Raw genomic sequence first — 18,013 nt, forward strand, 5'->3', positions numbered from 1 at the left:
GGAAAACAATAGAGCAGAGATGATTTTCGGGACTTCATCTGCGCCAATAATGCACTGCTATGATTGCTGCTGTGAGCAAAGAAAGAATAACAAAAAGAGATCCCTTCAAACATTTCATATTTAATAATGAACTTCACAATATCATCTAACTGGCAGCTGAAATTAAGATGCAGTAGAGATGCTGAGGTTTAAACATGCAACACACCATGTTGCTTGTTTCAAGAATCCACATCTGATAACATAACCAGAATAAAATTTAATCACCCATCAGGTAATTTCACATTAAGACTCCCTGAAATACTTGATGGCAGAAAAAGAAGCCCAGGCAAGTACTATACATTCTGCTAAATTAAGGAAACTTTGTTACTCACTGGACTAATGCACTAGTGTTTAATCTCAGGAGACCAAAATCCTAACTTGGTCATACAGTTTGCAAATTCTTCCCAGTTCTTGCAGCGCATTTTTCTGCATCACAAAGTACCTACGTTCTTCAGCATGACTGGACTCACTCCTCATGAGAAGTCTGGGATTGCAATTTCAGAATAGTTTCAGCTCTGAATAACTGAGGTACCTTGGCAGAGCTGTGAGGAAAAGCTTGGCTTGTATGTGCCTGCCTTATGTCTGGCTTTACCCATTCACTACCACTAACCCTTACTTTCTCAGCCAGCACATTTATACAGAATTCCATATAAAACAAAGAGCCTCGGATGGACTACTGCCATTTAACTCAGGAGCAAGTGGGTAAGAGAATATCTGGAGAACACTTGTGCACTATGCTGGGATGCTGAATTAAAGAGGGAAAGGTAGAACTCAAATCGTTTATTGGGCAGAGGCTACAAGTACTGGGCAGTAACTAAGGGTGAGATGCCTTAGGTTGGGGAACCCCTTCTGCCTCCTAAGCGTCACTGGTAAACTGTTCGCTCGCGTCATCCTTGGCAAACTCCAGAAGATTGCTGAGAGGGTGTACCCCGAATCGCAGTGCGGATTCCGCGCAGAGAGGTCTACCGTTGACATGGTCTTCTCTCTAAGGCAGCTGCAGGAGAAGTGCAGGGAGCAGAGAAAGCCACTCTACATAGCCTTCATCAACCTGACCAAGGCCTTTGACTTGATCAGCAGGGATGGTCTGTTCAAACTGCTCCACAAGACAGGCTGTCCTCCACAGTTACTCAAGATGATCCAGTCGTTCCATGAAGACATGAGAGGAACCATCCAATATGACGGCGCATTATCGGATGCTTTCAGAATCAGGAGTGGCGTCAAACAAGGATGCGTGCTTGCTCCGACATTGTTCGGGATCTTCTTCGCACTCCTCCTGAAGCATGCCTTTGGATCTTCAACAGAGGGCATCTTGCTGCACGCAAGATCTGATGGGAAACTGTTTAACCTTGCAAGGCTGAAAGCTAAGTCTAAGGTGCGAGAAGTCGTCATCAGAGACATGCTGTTCGCAGACGATGCTGCTGTAGTGTCTCACACAGAAGACCAGCTTCATAAACTACTGGATCAGTTCTCCAAAGCGTGCAAGGACTTTGGGCTTACCATCAGCCTAAAGAAGACCAATGTACTCGGTCAGGATGTTGCTGAATCCCCATCAATCAGCATTGACAACTATACGTTAGAGGTCGTCCACAAGTTCGTTTACCTCAGGTCCACCATCACTGACACCCTGTCGTTGGACACTGAGCTAAACAGGAGGATCGCAAAAGCGGCCACAACTCTGTCCAGACTCAGCAAGAGAGTGTGGAATAACAACAAGCTGTACACTCACACCAAAATGCAAGTCTACAGAGCCTGCATCCTCAGCACCCTCATTTATGGCAGCGAGACTTGGACCCTGTATGCCCGCCAGGAAAAGAGGCTGAACGTCTTCCACTTGCGCTGCCTCAGGCGCATCCTTGGAATATCATGGAAGGACAGAGTGACCAACACCGCCGTCCTTGAGCAAGCTGGAATCCCAACCATGCACACCCTCCTCAGGCAGCGTCGACTCCGCTGGCTTGGCCACGTCCACAGGATGAATGATGGAAGGATTCCAAAAGACATCCTGTATGATGAGCTAGCATCTGGCAAAAGACCTCCCGGACGCCCCCAGTTGCGCTACAAAGATGTCTGCAAGAGAGACTTCAGAGAGGTAGACATCGAGCTGGACAACTGGGAAGAACTAGCAGATGACAGCAGCAGATGGAGGCAGGGGTTACACAAGGGCCTTCAGAAGGGCGAGATGAAGATCAGACAGCTAGCAGAGGAGAAGCGAGCGCACAGAAAGCACAATAAGGACTTGCCAGACACCCACTACATCTGCAAGAGATGCAGCAAGGACTGTCACTCTCGTGTGGGTCTTTATAGTCACAATAGACGCTGTAAATGAAGTCCTCAATTGAAACTTTAAAGGGCGCGATCCATAGTCTATGCAGACTGAAGGATGCCTACTGCCTACTCTGCAAGAATTACTAGCACCAAAAGAACACAGGCTACACTATCTCAGTCCAGATTGAGTTACATGGGTTCCTGCTATATTTTGCTATTCCGCAGAACACAAGGTAGTCACAGTTTCCCCGACCACTGGTACGTGTGTACAAACTTAGAGAGCTAACTGACCTACCTGACAAATAAAAAGGGCAGAAAAGTTACAAGTATGAATGCCTGTCTCACTACAAAGCAGGCACATTGCAGAAATCAAATACGTCTGATAATCCAAATATTACTTACTCTTTAAAATCTAGGTATTGAAATGGGGGAAACTGTCCCATGAGGTTTCACAAGGCTTAAATAACCTTTTAGGCCTGATTTTAAGGATGTCTATATTATCTCTCTGTTTTTCAAAAAAGAGCATATTAAATTGAAGTCTCAGAGGGGTACCCATGTTAGACTGTAACCGTAACAATGAGTCCTGTGGCATCTTAAAGACTAACAGGTTTATTTGGGCCTAAGCTTTCATGGATAAAAACACTTTGTCACATACACTGAGTGGAAGTCACACAAGTGGGGATGTATTTATGTAGTAGTACCAGTGTTAAAAAGGCCAATTCACACAAACCAGACATCAAGAAAGATAACATACAAAACCAGTGGGGGGGACACTTTAATCTCCTTAAGTATCAGAGGGGTAGCCGTGTTAGTCTGGATCTGTAGAGCAACGAAGGGTCCTGTGGCACCTTATAGACTAACAGAAAAGTTTAGAGCATGAGCTTTCATGAGTTAACTCACTTCTTCAGATGCTGGTCCTGGAAATCTGCAAGGCCAGGTATAAATAGGCCAGAGCAAGGCTGGGGATAACGAGGTTAGCTCAGTCAGGCAGGCTGAGTTGTATTGTCATCAGTAGATCTGGAGGTGTGAACTCCAAGAGAGGGGAAGCTGCTTTTGTATTTAGCCAGCCATTCACAGTCTTTGTTTAATCCTGAGCTGAGGGTATTGAATTTGCAGATGAATTGTAGCTCAGCAATTTCTCTTTGGAGTCTGTTCTTGAAATTTCTTTGCTGCAGGATAGCTACTTTTAAATCTGCTACTGTGTGTCCTGGGAGATTGAAGTGCTCTCCTATGGGTTTTTGTATATTGCCATATACAGCACATCTGGCAGCTGAGCTCTGCAACTTTATACTCACACACAACTATTTCAGATTCGGTGACAATATATACCTTCAAATCAGCGGCACAGCTATGGGTACCCGCATGGCCCCTCAATATGCCAATATTTTCATGGCTGACCTAGAACAACGCTTCCTCAACTCTCGTCCACTAACACCCCGGCTCTATTTACGCTACATTGACGACATCTTCATCATCTGGACCCATGGGAAGGAGACTCTGGAGGAATTCCACCGGGACTTCAACAACTTCCACCCCAACATCAAGCTCAGCCTGGACCAATCTACACAGGAGATCCACTTCCTTGACACTACCGTGCTTATACACAATGGACACATCAGTACCACCCTGTACCGTAAACCCACTGACCACTACTTCTACCTCCATGCCTCCAGCTTCCATCCCAGACACACCACACGATCCATTGTTTACAGCCAAGCACTTAGATATAACCGCATTTGTTCCAACCCCCCGACAGAGACAAACACCTACAGGATCTGCACCAAGCATTCCTGAGACTGCAATACCCACCTGAGGAAGTGAAAAAACAAATCAACAGAGCCAGACGTGTGCCACGAAGCCTCCTACTACAGGACAAGCCCAAGAGAGAAACCAACAGAACACCACTAGCCATCACCTACAGTCCTCAGCTAAAACCTCTACAGCGCATCATCAGGGATCTACAACCCATCCTGGACAATGATCCCCCACTTTCACAGGCCTTGGGAGGCAGACCAGTCCTTGCCCACAGACAACCTGCCAACCTAAAACAAATCCTAACAAGCAACTGTACACCGCACCACAGTCACTCTATCTCAGGGACCCATCCATGCAACAACCTCGTTGCCAGCTCTGCCCACATATACACACCAGCAACATCATTACAGGACCTAACCGGATCAGCCACACCATTGTGGGCTCATTCAGCTGCACATCTACCAATGTAATTTATGCCATCATGTGCCAGCAATGCCCCTCTGCCATATACATCGGACAAACTGGACAGTCCCTACGTAAAAGAATAAATGCACACAAATCAGACATCAGAAATGGCAATATACAAAAACCCATAGGAGAGCACTTCAATCTCCCAGGACACACAGTAGCAGATTTAAAAGTAGCTATCCTGCAGCAAAGAAATTTCAAGAACAGACTCCAAAGAGAAATTGCTGAGCTACAATTCATCTGCAAATTCAATACCCTCAGCTCAGGATTAAACAAAGACTGTGAATGGCTGGCTAAATACAAAAGCAGCTTCCCCTCTCTTGGAGTTCACACCTCCAGATCTACTGATGACAATACAACTCAGCCTGCCTGACTGAGCTAACCTCGTTATCCCCAGCCTTGCTCTGGCCTATTTATACCTGGCCTTGCAGATTTCCAGGACCAGCATCTGAAGAAGTGAGTTAACTCATGAAAGCTCATGCTCTAAACTTTTCTGTTAGTCTATAAGGTGCCACAGGACCCTTCGTTTAATCTCCTTGACACTCAGTAACAGATTTAAAAACCAAAACACCCTTCAAAACGAGACTGCAGAGCTGCATTTCATTTGCAAAATTAACACGATCAGATTAGGATGGAACAAGGATTTAGAATGGTAATCTCACTACAAAGGCAATTTTCCCTCTCAACCGCTGGGAGAGAACCACATCCACCCTCAATGAATTGGCCTCGTTAACACTGGTCCTACACTTGATGAGCAACTCCTTTTTTTTTTTTTTTTTTTTTGCTATACTGGGGGCGGGGTGTTGTGATTTCCACTCCATACATGTGACAAGATGTTTTTTATTAAATTCAAGACTGTCTCTTTGTTCCTTTTCCGCTGTAACACTAAACACTGTGGTGAAACTTGACAGTGAAGAAAGGAATCATTACTAAAGGCAAAATTACAAGACAAACCTCTCAGGATGGATTTACACAACACTGAGCTGTAACCAGTTCTTACTAAAGTCAATGATCAAACTCACTCTGACTTTGTGAGGAACAGAGGTGACCGACACTGAACATTTTTGACAATCCCCACTCTAGAGATGAAATAGTTAGGCAGCAGATTCAATTTTACTTAGCACAAAAAAGTCCTCGCTAACATGTCTATGTAACAATTACCAACACAGTTATTCAGTAGAAAGGACCTACTCTGAAAGCAGCAAAGCTAATAAGGACCCACATTTGATAATGACCACTAAAATGGAAACAAATTCACACTGCTGACTAAGGAATTGCAAGTGTAAAAATGGTATTGAAATGTGGTAAATCCAGACAAGTCAAAATCTACTTGAAGGTTACTCATTACAATTTGGAACCCTGCATGTATATTTTTTCTGAGTGAGTTACTTTAATACAGAGAAACCTGCCCTACATAACTATCCACAGGAGTAGCAAGAGGAGGCCTCTAATTACCTAAGAGAAGAGGCTTCTAATTACAGATCAAACAAAACTATTGAAAACCTTAAGTTAATTCAAAATGCTTCCTTAAGATAACTATATTTGCCTCTTGTTGGACACGATCATTAAAAAAGGTTTCACTGTTCTGTATTTGATTAACTACAACATGAAGTCTTACTCATTTCAGAATCTAAAATATGCCTGATGCCTTGAAGATCTCTTTCCTGTTACTGGGTTCTTCCCTGTGTTGTATGAGAGAGTTCAGCAATACAAACATGAGCTCCCTGCTTCAAAATATACTATATATCAAAGCAGAATTAATTGTGAAGTATCTGGTGGCACTGACCAAAGCACAAAGTCCTGTCATACCGTATTAAACAAGTGAGAACAGCTAGTATGGAACAGGCTTCTCCCTTTTTCAAAAAGTACCACAGAGCTGTCAAAGAGTTAATTTGGCCACTTCCTAGAGTATGTGCAACATCATGACGTCCATGAAGTTCAATCAGCTTCAATCGGTTGGCAGAACATCTACTAGAAGCCGTCAAACCATATATCCTTCAGCACAGCTTCAAGTCACCTTGCTTTTCACGCCAGGCTCATGTTTATATGCAGCAGTCCCCCAGCAGGTGCTGTGCAAAGCCTGGATGCAATGGGCCTTGAATAACCACCTACTGCATGAGTGCCCTAGGAGGGAAGATGTGTAACAAGCTGTTTCTCCACACTCCAAAAAAACAAGGCAGTACAACACCATGAACTCTCTGAGGGACAACAGGAGCAGTAAATTCACTCATGTCCTCTGGAAAAAGAGCCAATAGGGTTTTATTTTCTTTTAAAGGTAATGTACTCCGATGGTATGGAAGATAGAAATGATCCTGTATAAGTCTATGCAATATCTTGCACAGCAACTTGGAATTCTAGGTGCTACAGCAATATAAGGAATAAATGAACAAACATCAAATAAATACTTTAAGGCTAATATTACATTTCAGAGGAAACAATGTGGACCTGGAATAGCTACTCACTATGTTCATAAGGGTGAGGAGGTAGTTTTGAACATGTTCTTTGCCATGGAATCGGACTACAGAGTCGTCCACTCCGAGAAGCACTTCAATGTTGTAATCATTGTCTCCTGCATGCCTGCGCCGTCTCAGCGTTTCATTTAGCTGCTGCTCTGCGTTGCTGTACATGAAATCCAGACCATCCAGGCTGCTGAGAAGAGACCCTATAGAAGAACAATCAGTTTTAAAATTCTTTCCTTTACAAGCATCCTCCCACAACATGGATGTACACAAATGCCACATCTCTGATTAGACTAGGAAGGTGTACTTTCCAGCTCAGGTAGAGGTATGCTATTTTTACTGCAGTAGCTTGATCAAAGCTAGCACAGGTATGTCTACTCATGCTGGAAATTATACCTCCAATTCCAGTGTCTCCTAAACCCCAGGGGAGACGGATCAGTGGGCAAGGGAATCGGTGAAGTGGTCAAAGGTACATGACAAAAATCATCTGTTGTGCGGTTCTGCAGTTTATCACCTAAATCTCACCTCCTCCATCACCCCGGTATCTGAGTGTGTGGTGGACGAGAAAGGACATTCAGGCCAAATGCTTTTTAAAAGTTTGTAACGTGGAATATTTCTTCCAAAACATGAAAGCAACTGTTAGCACACGTGATGGTGCTGAAGTGGTTGCAAGGGTTTTGTTGGTTTTGGTCAGGGGTCATTGGTGCAACTCGCTGGCAGCTTCCTCAAAAATTAATCACTCCGTTTTGTATTTCCTTACACACACATGCCCCAAAGCATGAGACTGAACCTGCCACAGGAGCAGCACTGACTATTACCTGTCCTGAATTTCAGAACTATAAAACTAGAGCATGGGGAAAGAAGGGAACATTTCTCTACCAAGTTTTTGTGGTTTTCCCTTTTCAAAGGGCAGCTCTTTGAAACTGCCCAGAAGAACAGAGCACTGAAAGTATTTCTGCAAAGAAGGGATTCATGGGCAGAGTTCAGGGGACGCAGACAGAAATGCAGGTGTTTACTATATGGGCAGAACCACCACACATGCTATTAAGTGCATATGCAACTATGCATGTGGGAACAGATGATCAAACGCACCCAGCACCAGTAGCATCCAACATGAGAGCTGCTTCCAAAGCACGGGCTCTTTTGAAAATCCAACCCAGTAACAATTTTTTTTTTAAAAAGCCAAGGAGTATGAAGACAATAGCACTCAAGACCTCTACAAATGCTGGCCACATAATCTAGTATCCAATGATGGATGACTGGGACATTTCTAAAAGGTTAAAAAACACTGACGCTACTTTTTGTAGAGAAGTTATATTTGCCAAGGTTTAATCTTTTTAATGCTATTGTTTAAGGTACCTACTTGTGTGTTAGCCTTCCAAAAAGAACAAAAGCTTCTACTTGATTTCTGAAGGAAGTCTTGGTCTGAGCCCAGGTTTACAAACTCCTATTGACTCAGGTCTTACAGAGGACATTATACAGCTTACCAGGGCTTGCAGCTGCTCCAGCTAATGTCTGAAATCAACCCAACCGTATTAAATACCCCAATGGTACTAAATTGCAGCAAGGGAGGTTCAGGTTGGATATTAGGGAAAATGTCCTAACTGTCAGGGTGGTTGAGCACTGGAATAAATTGCCAAGGGTTTTTGTAGAATCCCCATCATTGGAGATATTTAAGAACAATTTGGATAAATATCTAACAGAGATAATATAGATGGTGCTTAGTCCTGCTGTGAGGGGAGCGGACTAGACTTCATGACCTCTTGAGGTCCCTTCCAGTTCTAGGATTCTATGATTTCTGCCCCTGCTTTATCGTAAAAAGAAAAACACCTGATTTTAGAAACTTGCAGGAAGAATATGGCTTGGCCAGCAACAAAAAACATCAATTGTTTGTCATATGGCTCCAACAAAATCAACCCCAACAAATCGCTAAGTAAGAAACAGAACTATAGCAACTTATCTGACCTCTTACAGTGCAAGTTCTGAACCAAGTCTTGCAGTTCATACTCGAGATGGTTCCTTACTCTGTGGCTCTGCAGAATATCTCTCCTGCCCTCATCCCTGCATATATGCATCGCCAAAAATCAGAGCCCCTATGCTCTGGAGACTGCAGGGAAGGACTACTTCCAGAGTGGATGGAGAGAAGGGAAGGGTCATGTCCCCTCAATTCTGGCCTGAATATGCCAGGCAAAGCAGAAGAGCCCTGGTTGCACTACCCCAGAAATGGTAAAGCTAGCAAGACATACCTGAGTGGAAGGGAGCAGAAAAAAAGATTGTTTCCCTCCCCGCATTAGGCAAAAAAGCTGGCCTCTCATGTACTATTCAGGCAAGGCTTCCAGTGAAGATGATGGGAGGTGTGCCTGAGTAAGGACTGTGGGATTCAGACTGCTGTTGCTAAATGTGCTGGACAACTAATGCAATTCGTCTTGAGCAGATTCAACTACTGGCTCATTAGCTAGGAATTCTCTCCCTCCTTAGCATCACTGTGGTTCAAACAACACATATATAAAAACTTTCCTCACACTAAACAGCAAAGTTTCCCCTGGGCTGTTTTCAGAAGCTGTAAACCAGCCCTGTGGGCAAGAGACCAGACCTGCAAACAGCTTTACAATTCAACCTCAGGGCCGTTCACACTTAAGAATGAGAACACTGTGATAGCACACAAGTGAGAAATTCATACACGAGCGCCAGTTCTAAAAATTGCTTCTGCTGGCAAAGCTGCCAGTGAAAGGTCCAATGGAAACATACTCATCGTGTCATCATACCATCACGCTGCCTGTATGAATGGAATAGTCGGAATAATCATTTCAGAAAGAAAGAACTTTCTGCCGTGTGCTGCAACCTTCGGTTTGGCCACCACTTCCCTCCTTAAATAGGTGGTTTGGTGGTTAGCAGAAGGAAGAGAATCCCTTTTGTGTGTGTATGCGAGCAAACGGGCTGCTTCCCCACACCCTCCTAACAGGCAGCTACCCTCTGTACAGTGGATAACCAGTACTTGCCATTATTGTCCCCATGGAGAATTTTCTTCCAACCTTCTCCAAAGCAAGAACAAATACCTCCCAGTCTAGAGAGATGTACAGACATCGTCTTTGACAAAAACTGCAGAAGTGACTAATGATTTTGGGTTCCCAATTTGAGACACTTACAGGGCCCGATTCTCACAAAATGCTGAGCCTGCTACTTTCTGCAACAAAACAGCGTACACTGTCTTTCTACAAGCCTCCCTGCGCTTTTTTTTTTTTTTTTTTTTTTTTGGTTTGTTTTTGTCCTATCCAAGTATTTTTTCAGTTTTTCCATCTGCTTCATTTCTGTCTCTTGATTCCCTCTCAGGTCAAGTCTACATTGCCTGGAAAGTTGATCTGCTCAGGATCAATCTTCCAGGGTTTGATTTCATGCGCCTGGTAGGGACATGAGAAATTGACCTCTCAGGAGAGATTGGCAGTCAACCCCTGTAGTCCTTGATATTGCAAGAAGTAAAGGAGGTTGATGGAAGAAACTCTCTCGTCAACCTTCCTCAGTGAGGATGGCCAAGTAAGTCAATTGCACATAAGCCAATTCTATCTATGGTGCAAGTTGACTGATTTGTGTAATGGATGTTTGTGGGGTTTGGAAGAATTCTGGAGTCACCCTTTTAGGCATTGCACGTGCAGTCTGACTTGTTTGAATAAAAATGTGATTGTAGACATATGCCCAAGCAGCAACATTGTCTTGTTGCAACATATACATGTTGTCATTATTAGTTTGGTTAGGGCATAAAAACATGGTTGAGGAAGCTTTGCTCTGGCTTTTATGCAGTTGAGATGACCCCCATAAATTTTAGCTGTTGGGTTGGGGTGAGATGAGAATTTTGGTAATTTATCTGGAAATCTAAAGTAGTGAGTAATCTGACTGTGATGTTACTGGCTTTTATTGCCTCCTTGGCTACGTCTACATGTGAAGCCAACATCGAAATAGCTTATTTCGATGTAGCAACGCTATTTCGATGAGTAACATCTACACGTCCTCCAGGGCTGGTAATGTCGATGTTCAACTTCGACGTTGCGCGGCACCACATTGAAATAGGCGCTGCGAGGGAACGTCTACACGCCAAAGTAGTACACATCGAAATAAGGGTGCCAGGCACAGCTGCAGACAGGGTCACAGGGCGGACTCAACAGCAAGCTGCTCCCTTAAAGGGCCCCTCCCAGACACACTTGCACTAAACAACACAAAATACACAGAGCCTACAACTGGTTGCAGACCCTGTGCCTGCAGCATGGATCCCCCGCTGCAGCAGCAGCAGCCAGAAGCCCTGGGCTAAGGGCTGCTGCACACGGTGACCATAGAGCCCCGCAGGGGCTGGAGAGAGAGCGTCTCTCAACCCCTCAGCTGATGGCCGCCATGGCGGACCCCGCTATTTCGAAGTTGCGGGACGCGCAACGACTACACGGTCCCTACTTCGACGTTGAACGTCGAAGTAGGGCGCTATTCCTATCCCCTCATGGGGTTAGCAACTTTGACGTCTCGCCGCCTAACGTCGAAGTTAACTTTGAAATAGCGCCCGGCGCGTGTAGCCGTGACGGGCGCTATTTCGAAGTTAGTGCCGCTACTTTGAAGTAGCGTGCACGTGTAGACACGGCTCTTTAGGGATGATGGTTTTGTTAGGGAATCATCCAGGGACAGAAAAATTCTGACCCTGCATTTGTAGAGATGGGCTGCAGCAAGCAGTAAGACTTTTGAGATGACTTTTGGTTCTGTGGCTAGACCAAAGGACAGTACCCAGTTTTGGTAGTGTCGACTGCCTAGTTCGAAATGTAGAAAACTCCTTTGGGCCAGGTGGATCACAATATGAAATATGCATCCTGAAGGTTGAGGTACAACAGCCTATCTCCCTTTTGTAAAGCTGGAATTACAGTTGCCAATATTACCATTTTGAAGTGTTGCTTGTTGCAGAAATTGTTTGAGCTGGTGCAAGTACAGAACAGATCTTCAGACCCCACTTTTCCTTGGTGCGAGAAAGTAGTGGGAATAGAACCCTGTTCCACTATGTTGGGAAGGTGCTTTCTCTACTTAGTCTCATTGTAACAGGTGATCTACCTTCTGTTGTAAGAGTCCTTGACGTGGGACAGGGAAGGGGGATGAGTAGGTGTGGTAGAAGTAAAAGGGTGTATCCTTTGTGGATTATTTCCAGGACCCATCTGTTTGTGGTGATATTTCCACAATTGGGGTAGTATGCTAATAGGCGGTACCTGAGTGTGTTCTGGAGCACTGGGATGACGGAAGAGGTGTCAAACCCTCGACCAATGTTTCAAAATGACTGTTGTGAAGTTGATGGTTGAGACAATGATTGCTGGTTATGAATAGGGATGTTAAAGAGCAAGTAATCTGGTAAACAACTAGCTACCGAAATTTCTGTCAGTTACTTGGTCAACCGTCTCCCTCTCCTCCACTGCACTGCATTTACAAGGCTGAGCTGGCACACAGGCTAGCACAGCTTCTGTCCCCACTGTGGGGATTTAAATGCAGAGTGGCAGAAGCGGGAGGCGGGACAGAAGCTGCGCCAGTGAGGCAGCATTTGAATCCGGAGGAGCCTGGCATGTTGCTTGGAGTCGGCCCCAAAGGGATTTAGGGCCAGATTCAAAATAAAAGATTTGGTTTTAAGGGTAATACAGAGAGAGACCTGAACGAAATAACAACGGGAAAAGCCAAGGTAGATAAATTGCAAAGGAAACTTCTCCAGAGGTTAGTTAAGGAGTTGAGGTTGTGGAGCTGTTGTGTTCTGATTTAAGCCTAAGGCAGTAGAGAAGGAACTGAGGAATGGCTTCCAGTGCATGACAGTTAATTGCTCATATGCATGCACCACCCCTACACTATTGCTGCTACAAATCCCTGACTATACTTCCCAGGCACAGACACACACAATGCAGAGCACCCACAGGGCACTCCTTGAAGAAGAGCATGAATAATTCAAAGCCATGGAGAGCAAGTGAGTAGGAATCTAGGTCTGAGGGAAGGAGGAAAGTTAGGTCAGTTTTCTGGTTTCATGAGGGAGTAACGCTGGAGCTCTGTGGCATGTGAAGTTTGATTACTCTATGCCTGTCTTAAGGAAGGTGTGGTTGGAGTGCAATTGAGTGTGGATGGAAATTATAAAACAGAAATTATCCTGAGCAGGGAAAATGGCAGCTGAGCTGAGTGCTGGCCTCGACTCCAGCACTGAACAGCATTTCAGAAAACGTCTCCTCTGTTGCCTATTTGGCACCTTTCCCGCCTAAAGCCCTAAAGCTGATTGTTGAAAAGGAGTTAGCCACAAATTTCAGATTTTCTAACTGGTGGCTGAAGTCACTGGGTCAGTTGTAAACCCAGGATTTCTCCTGGGCAGCAGATTGTACTCCATTTGCAAATTTAGGAGAATAAAATATCCATTTGTAACTTTAAGGGGGAAAAAAGGACTAATCCTTTCTCTGAAAACAGAACTTGTTCATCATCAGAATCTAAGGATGCTTCACAGTCTCATTATCATAAGATAAGTAAGGATAATGGGAATCTCAATTTCGAGAAGAGCTTAATCAGTTATTAGAATTTTAGTACATAACATACATAACAGCAGTTCAAAGAAAAGATTCAGGCCAATTCATGATGTCACTTCTAAATCACCACTAAGTAATTGCTATGTTTTTCTTCTTGTTACCCTTAAGTGATTAGGAGTTTCCATGATCATTTTCTGCCTGTTATGGTTCTGTGAAACTTTAGATTTTTTTTTTTTTAATTTCATGTCACCAGCAGGAGAGGGGCAGGGGGAAGAAAGGAGGGACTGCATGGCATTTCCATTAAAGTTATCCTCTGCTTTCTTCGTGGTGTGAATTCTAGAATGTTTAATGCTAGCTTAGGACCTATCCACACAAATTCTTTTTTGTCGGCAGTCTGAGCGTCTGAATTTGTTCTTAGGGAAAAGCAAAAGAGAGGAACTCACTGAAGGCAGAAAAACGAGTTGCAAGTTACTCCAGCCATCAAATGCTAGGAAAAAGATGAGGGGAAGGGAGATGACTCATTTAGGAAAGGTACACGTCAGTGCCAGTGCTTATGATATTACATCCTGCAGATACTATATTAACACTCCTTGCAGATACACCAGACGTCGGCATGCTTTGAGCATTCAGCATGGCACAAGGCCAATGGCCAAGTGCATTCATCAAGTTCAACAGTGAATGTTCCTAGAAAAATCGCATTTTATTTTTATAACATCTTTTTCTGTGTCATACACTTAGATACCTACATCATCATGAGTCATCATGGAAAAAGACACCTAAAATATACCGTACCTATTAATGCTTCAAGGAAAGACATTGGATTAGAGTCTTTTAATCTCCAATTTCTATGCTCATTGATAAATTGGGTTTTCTTCTTTATATAATGTTCGTTTTCAAATGAGACCTAATTTTCAGAAGATGGTCTGCACTCTGTTTCCAGATGACTCTAGGGGAAACAGCACCGATGGGAGAAACAAACAAACTTTGAGTATCGGGTCAAAGTGGATATGGTAAAAGGCAGCAAAATGATTCAGGATGATTAGAGAAATCAGGTGGACAAGTCCTTCTAGATTAGTGAGGCTATGGAATCAGATCAGTTAGCTACAGACTTACTATCAACCACACACATTTTATCTGCCCCACATTACACCTATTCCTAGTTTTTCTACAGTCCTTATCCCAACTACCTTCCTGCATCGATTAGATAAAAAACCTCAAACAGAAACAATTGAGCTAAATGGAGACTCAGAAAAAGGTGAAACACAAGTATTCCAGATTTCATTTATGTTAAACATGGGGTCAGCTTTTCTGAAGTGCTCCACTCCCACCATTTAACCCTGATTCTCACATAAAGGTACCACACCACAAGTTTTCAAGAGCTCTGCTCCCCGCTACTCCCATAGAGAACAAACATGAGAATCTGAAGGGATTGAGCCGATGTAAAAAATATCAATTCATGTGCCGGAATAAATCTGTGAAATGACAGTATTTTTTATGAGACTTATATAGACCCTTGAATCTCAAGGAAGGCAAGAGATGATGATGATGATGATGATGATGATGATAATAATTTGGGCCTTATCTTGATCCCCTGGTGAACTGCAGGGAAACTTGTGCTCCTACACCTTTTAGGTGCTTTCAAAAATCTTCTCTAGGAGTTAAGCTTTCTCCTGTTGTACTTTCCTGGTGATTTGTATATTACTAAAATGTACCATAATGAGTCTGTAACAGCGTTTCCACTGTTGGCTGCTTAATTAAAATGTATTCATTTATTGATAACTGTTAGAGCACTGATAATGCAATAGGTATCAGAGGGGTAGCCGTGTTAGTCTGTATCCACAAAAACTATGAGAAGTCCTGTGGCACCTAAAAGACTAAGAGATTTATCAGAGCATAAGCTTTGTCAGATGCTTAAGGGTGTGAGCCGCTTCGTCAGACACAATAGTGTCTTTCATAGATCTGACATTACTTCTTTCATACCACTGGTGTTTCCCCTCAGAAACATGCAGGTGAAAGCCAGTTCGTTGCTGGACATGTTATTTTCCTTAATGGCCTGTGTTTACATGTTAATTGTTGTTGTTTTTCACTAAACTACTGACAACCTGATGTGGAAGTGGGGCTTTTTTGGTTTGTTTTACGAACAAAGAAAAAGGGCTTGTTCTGGAATTCCAGCCACCTAAGGAAGAGATATCAAAAGAGTGTGGTATGAATTCATCATGAGATATTGTTACACACGAAAGGCATGAAGGTACAAGCCAAGAACCAAAGGGGCAACACATGATATGATATCACCACACATAAAACCCATCTAGTAAAAAGACTAGTTAGAGCTTAAACGATTTGGAGATTTTTCTTTATAAAAATATATTGCAGATCTCTCCAGTTCTTTCCTCTCTCGAAAGACAGGGAGAGCAACTTAGCTGAGTACAACGTGGCTGACAGAGAGGAAGCAGCACTCTCTCCACCTCCAGAAATGTGCCACAGACTGACTTTGTGAGGGCCATTATAGGCATGGCGGGGTGTGCGGGGGGGCAAAAGAAGCTCTGAAGCCAGTGCCAGGCACGACTGCACTAACCTGTACTTTTTGTAAGCCTGGCCCAGAGCTCCAAGAAAAACTGCTACTGACTTCAATGGACTCCCCTTCTGAAAATCTCAGAAAGGTGGAATTTTCAAAAGTGCCTACACAGCTTGTTTTAGGAGCTGGGCACCCTACTCACCAAGATGCTTTTAAAAATCCTGCCCCAAATGAGTATGTGTTTCTATCCATTAGTCACAGTGTCAAAAACTGCTAGTAAATTCTAGCATTCAGCCAAAGCCAGAGACATCATGGAGGTTCCAGTTTCCTGCATACCAGTTTTTCGTTGTCCCTCTCAGAACTCCATAAATTGGGAGGTCTGTTGTTTTTGAAATGCTTTAAAAAAAGAATATTTTTCCCTACCAGAGACTTTTGTCTGAGTGGCAGATAAGGTATTTCAGAGTCACCAAGAGGATAAGCAAAAGCTAACACTGAAACTTAAAATGCTGTGGGGCCATATTTTAAAAAACAGAAAACGCTCAGCTGTTGCAGACACCTTTTCTCAGCCAAGTTTTTGCATTCCTAAGAACTCAAGTTTGGGTGCGCAAATTGAATTTATGCCCACATTCCCAAGCTGTTAAGACAAACGAATTGCAGGTTTTGCATAGGAATATGCAGATTTGTCTACAAAAGAAATGTGTTTCAGGCAAAGCCGCCTCAAACAAACCAGTGAAAAAAACTGTTACTTGCTATTAAAAGGCCAGGAGGAAGACCCTTAGAAAATTTATCTGTGGATGTTTAACCTTGTAGGACCTCCCGTGCTTTTCATTCATTTCTATTTAAATTATATTAATTGCTATGAAAATCAAACAGCAGAAAACGTCATGCAGAGCTTACTCAGAAGACTATTTCGGGAGTCTTGCCTGAGTAAGAACAGCAGAATTTGGCTTCGTATTTTTTAGATAAAAGTGGATAATTGTTTTGACTGAGGTACCCTAATTTGTTCAAGAATACAGACTAAAGCTTTTAAAAGTTAATCAGAGTGCTACCTTTTCTCCAGGGCTTTTATTAAAATAATGATATAGATAAAAGTTGTATCTATCTACTCTCATAGAATCCCTTGCAGAAAGCACATTTTTTTATTTAAGGAGAAGTATTAAAATTGTCTGCCTGCATCCTTTAAGTAGTATATGTCAAAGAGCAATTTAGAGTTAAGCGGTTGCTCATAAACCCCAAAATGAAATGTATTTACATGTATCTCACTAAAAATCTGAACTTACTGAAACGCAAAAGTAAACAGAGCCAAAATGTAATGTGTGTTGACAGAAAGGAACCTACACTCAAGAGCAGCCAAAATAAATAAATAAATGAATACATTAATTTAGGAGCAGCTTGTCACATATATGGAAATAGCTCATAAATATTTAAAACCTAAACAAACACAGGTATCACTTTACAGTCTAAATAAAAGTGGTTAAAATATGAACTGAAACCATTTTACAGTTGATGTAATTTGAAAACATAAAAAATGGAAATCAATAACGTTCCTTAAAACTTTACTAGAAAACGGGACAAAACAAGAAAAACCAAAGAGAGATTTCCATATACTAGAATGCTATTCGTTATGAAACATTGTAAAACAGCGTGAGCCAATGCTTTTTGTGCATTAGGAAGTCTTACTGAATACAGTAGCGTCTCAACATTTTTGAGGGCTCAGTGTTGCAAACCCCTGTGAATGTTAAATTTTGCAAATGTGGGGAAGCTGCAGCTGCCAGCGTTCCCTGGCTGGAGCCCTGGCTGCGGGAGCTCCTGCCCTGAGTCCCAACCCGGGACCCTGGCCTCCGGCACTCCCCGCCCCAGGGAAGGGCAGGCCTCAGGCGCTCCGGGGTGGCCACCAGCATTCCCCACCCCAGAGCCCCAGGGAAGCAGCAGCTGCCAGTGCTCCCTGCCCTGGAGCCCCAGACTTGCGAATAATTGAAGTCTGCGAATGTGAGAACTTTACTGTA

General features: G+C 43.3%; 1 protein-coding gene across 2 annotated transcripts in view; it reads right to left on the reverse strand.

The window, feature by feature from the left end:
- ADAMTS3 (ADAM metallopeptidase with thrombospondin type 1 motif 3) overlaps positions 1 to 18,013 on the reverse strand; it is a 210,730-nt gene that overhangs the window by 44,368 nt on the left and 148,349 nt on the right. For both annotated transcript variants that reach the window (XM_074993798.1, XM_074993799.1), the window contains one exon: positions 6,990 to 7,189. In XM_074993798.1, the coding sequence (XP_074849899.1) occupies positions 6,990 to 7,189 (200 nt within the window). The remainder of the gene's footprint in view (positions 1 to 6,989; positions 7,190 to 18,013) is intronic.

Source organism: Carettochelys insculpta, chromosome 4 (genome assembly GCF_033958435.1).
Source record: "Carettochelys insculpta isolate YL-2023 chromosome 4, ASM3395843v1, whole genome shotgun sequence".
Lineage (NCBI taxonomy): Eukaryota > Metazoa > Chordata > Testudines > Carettochelyidae > Carettochelys > Carettochelys insculpta.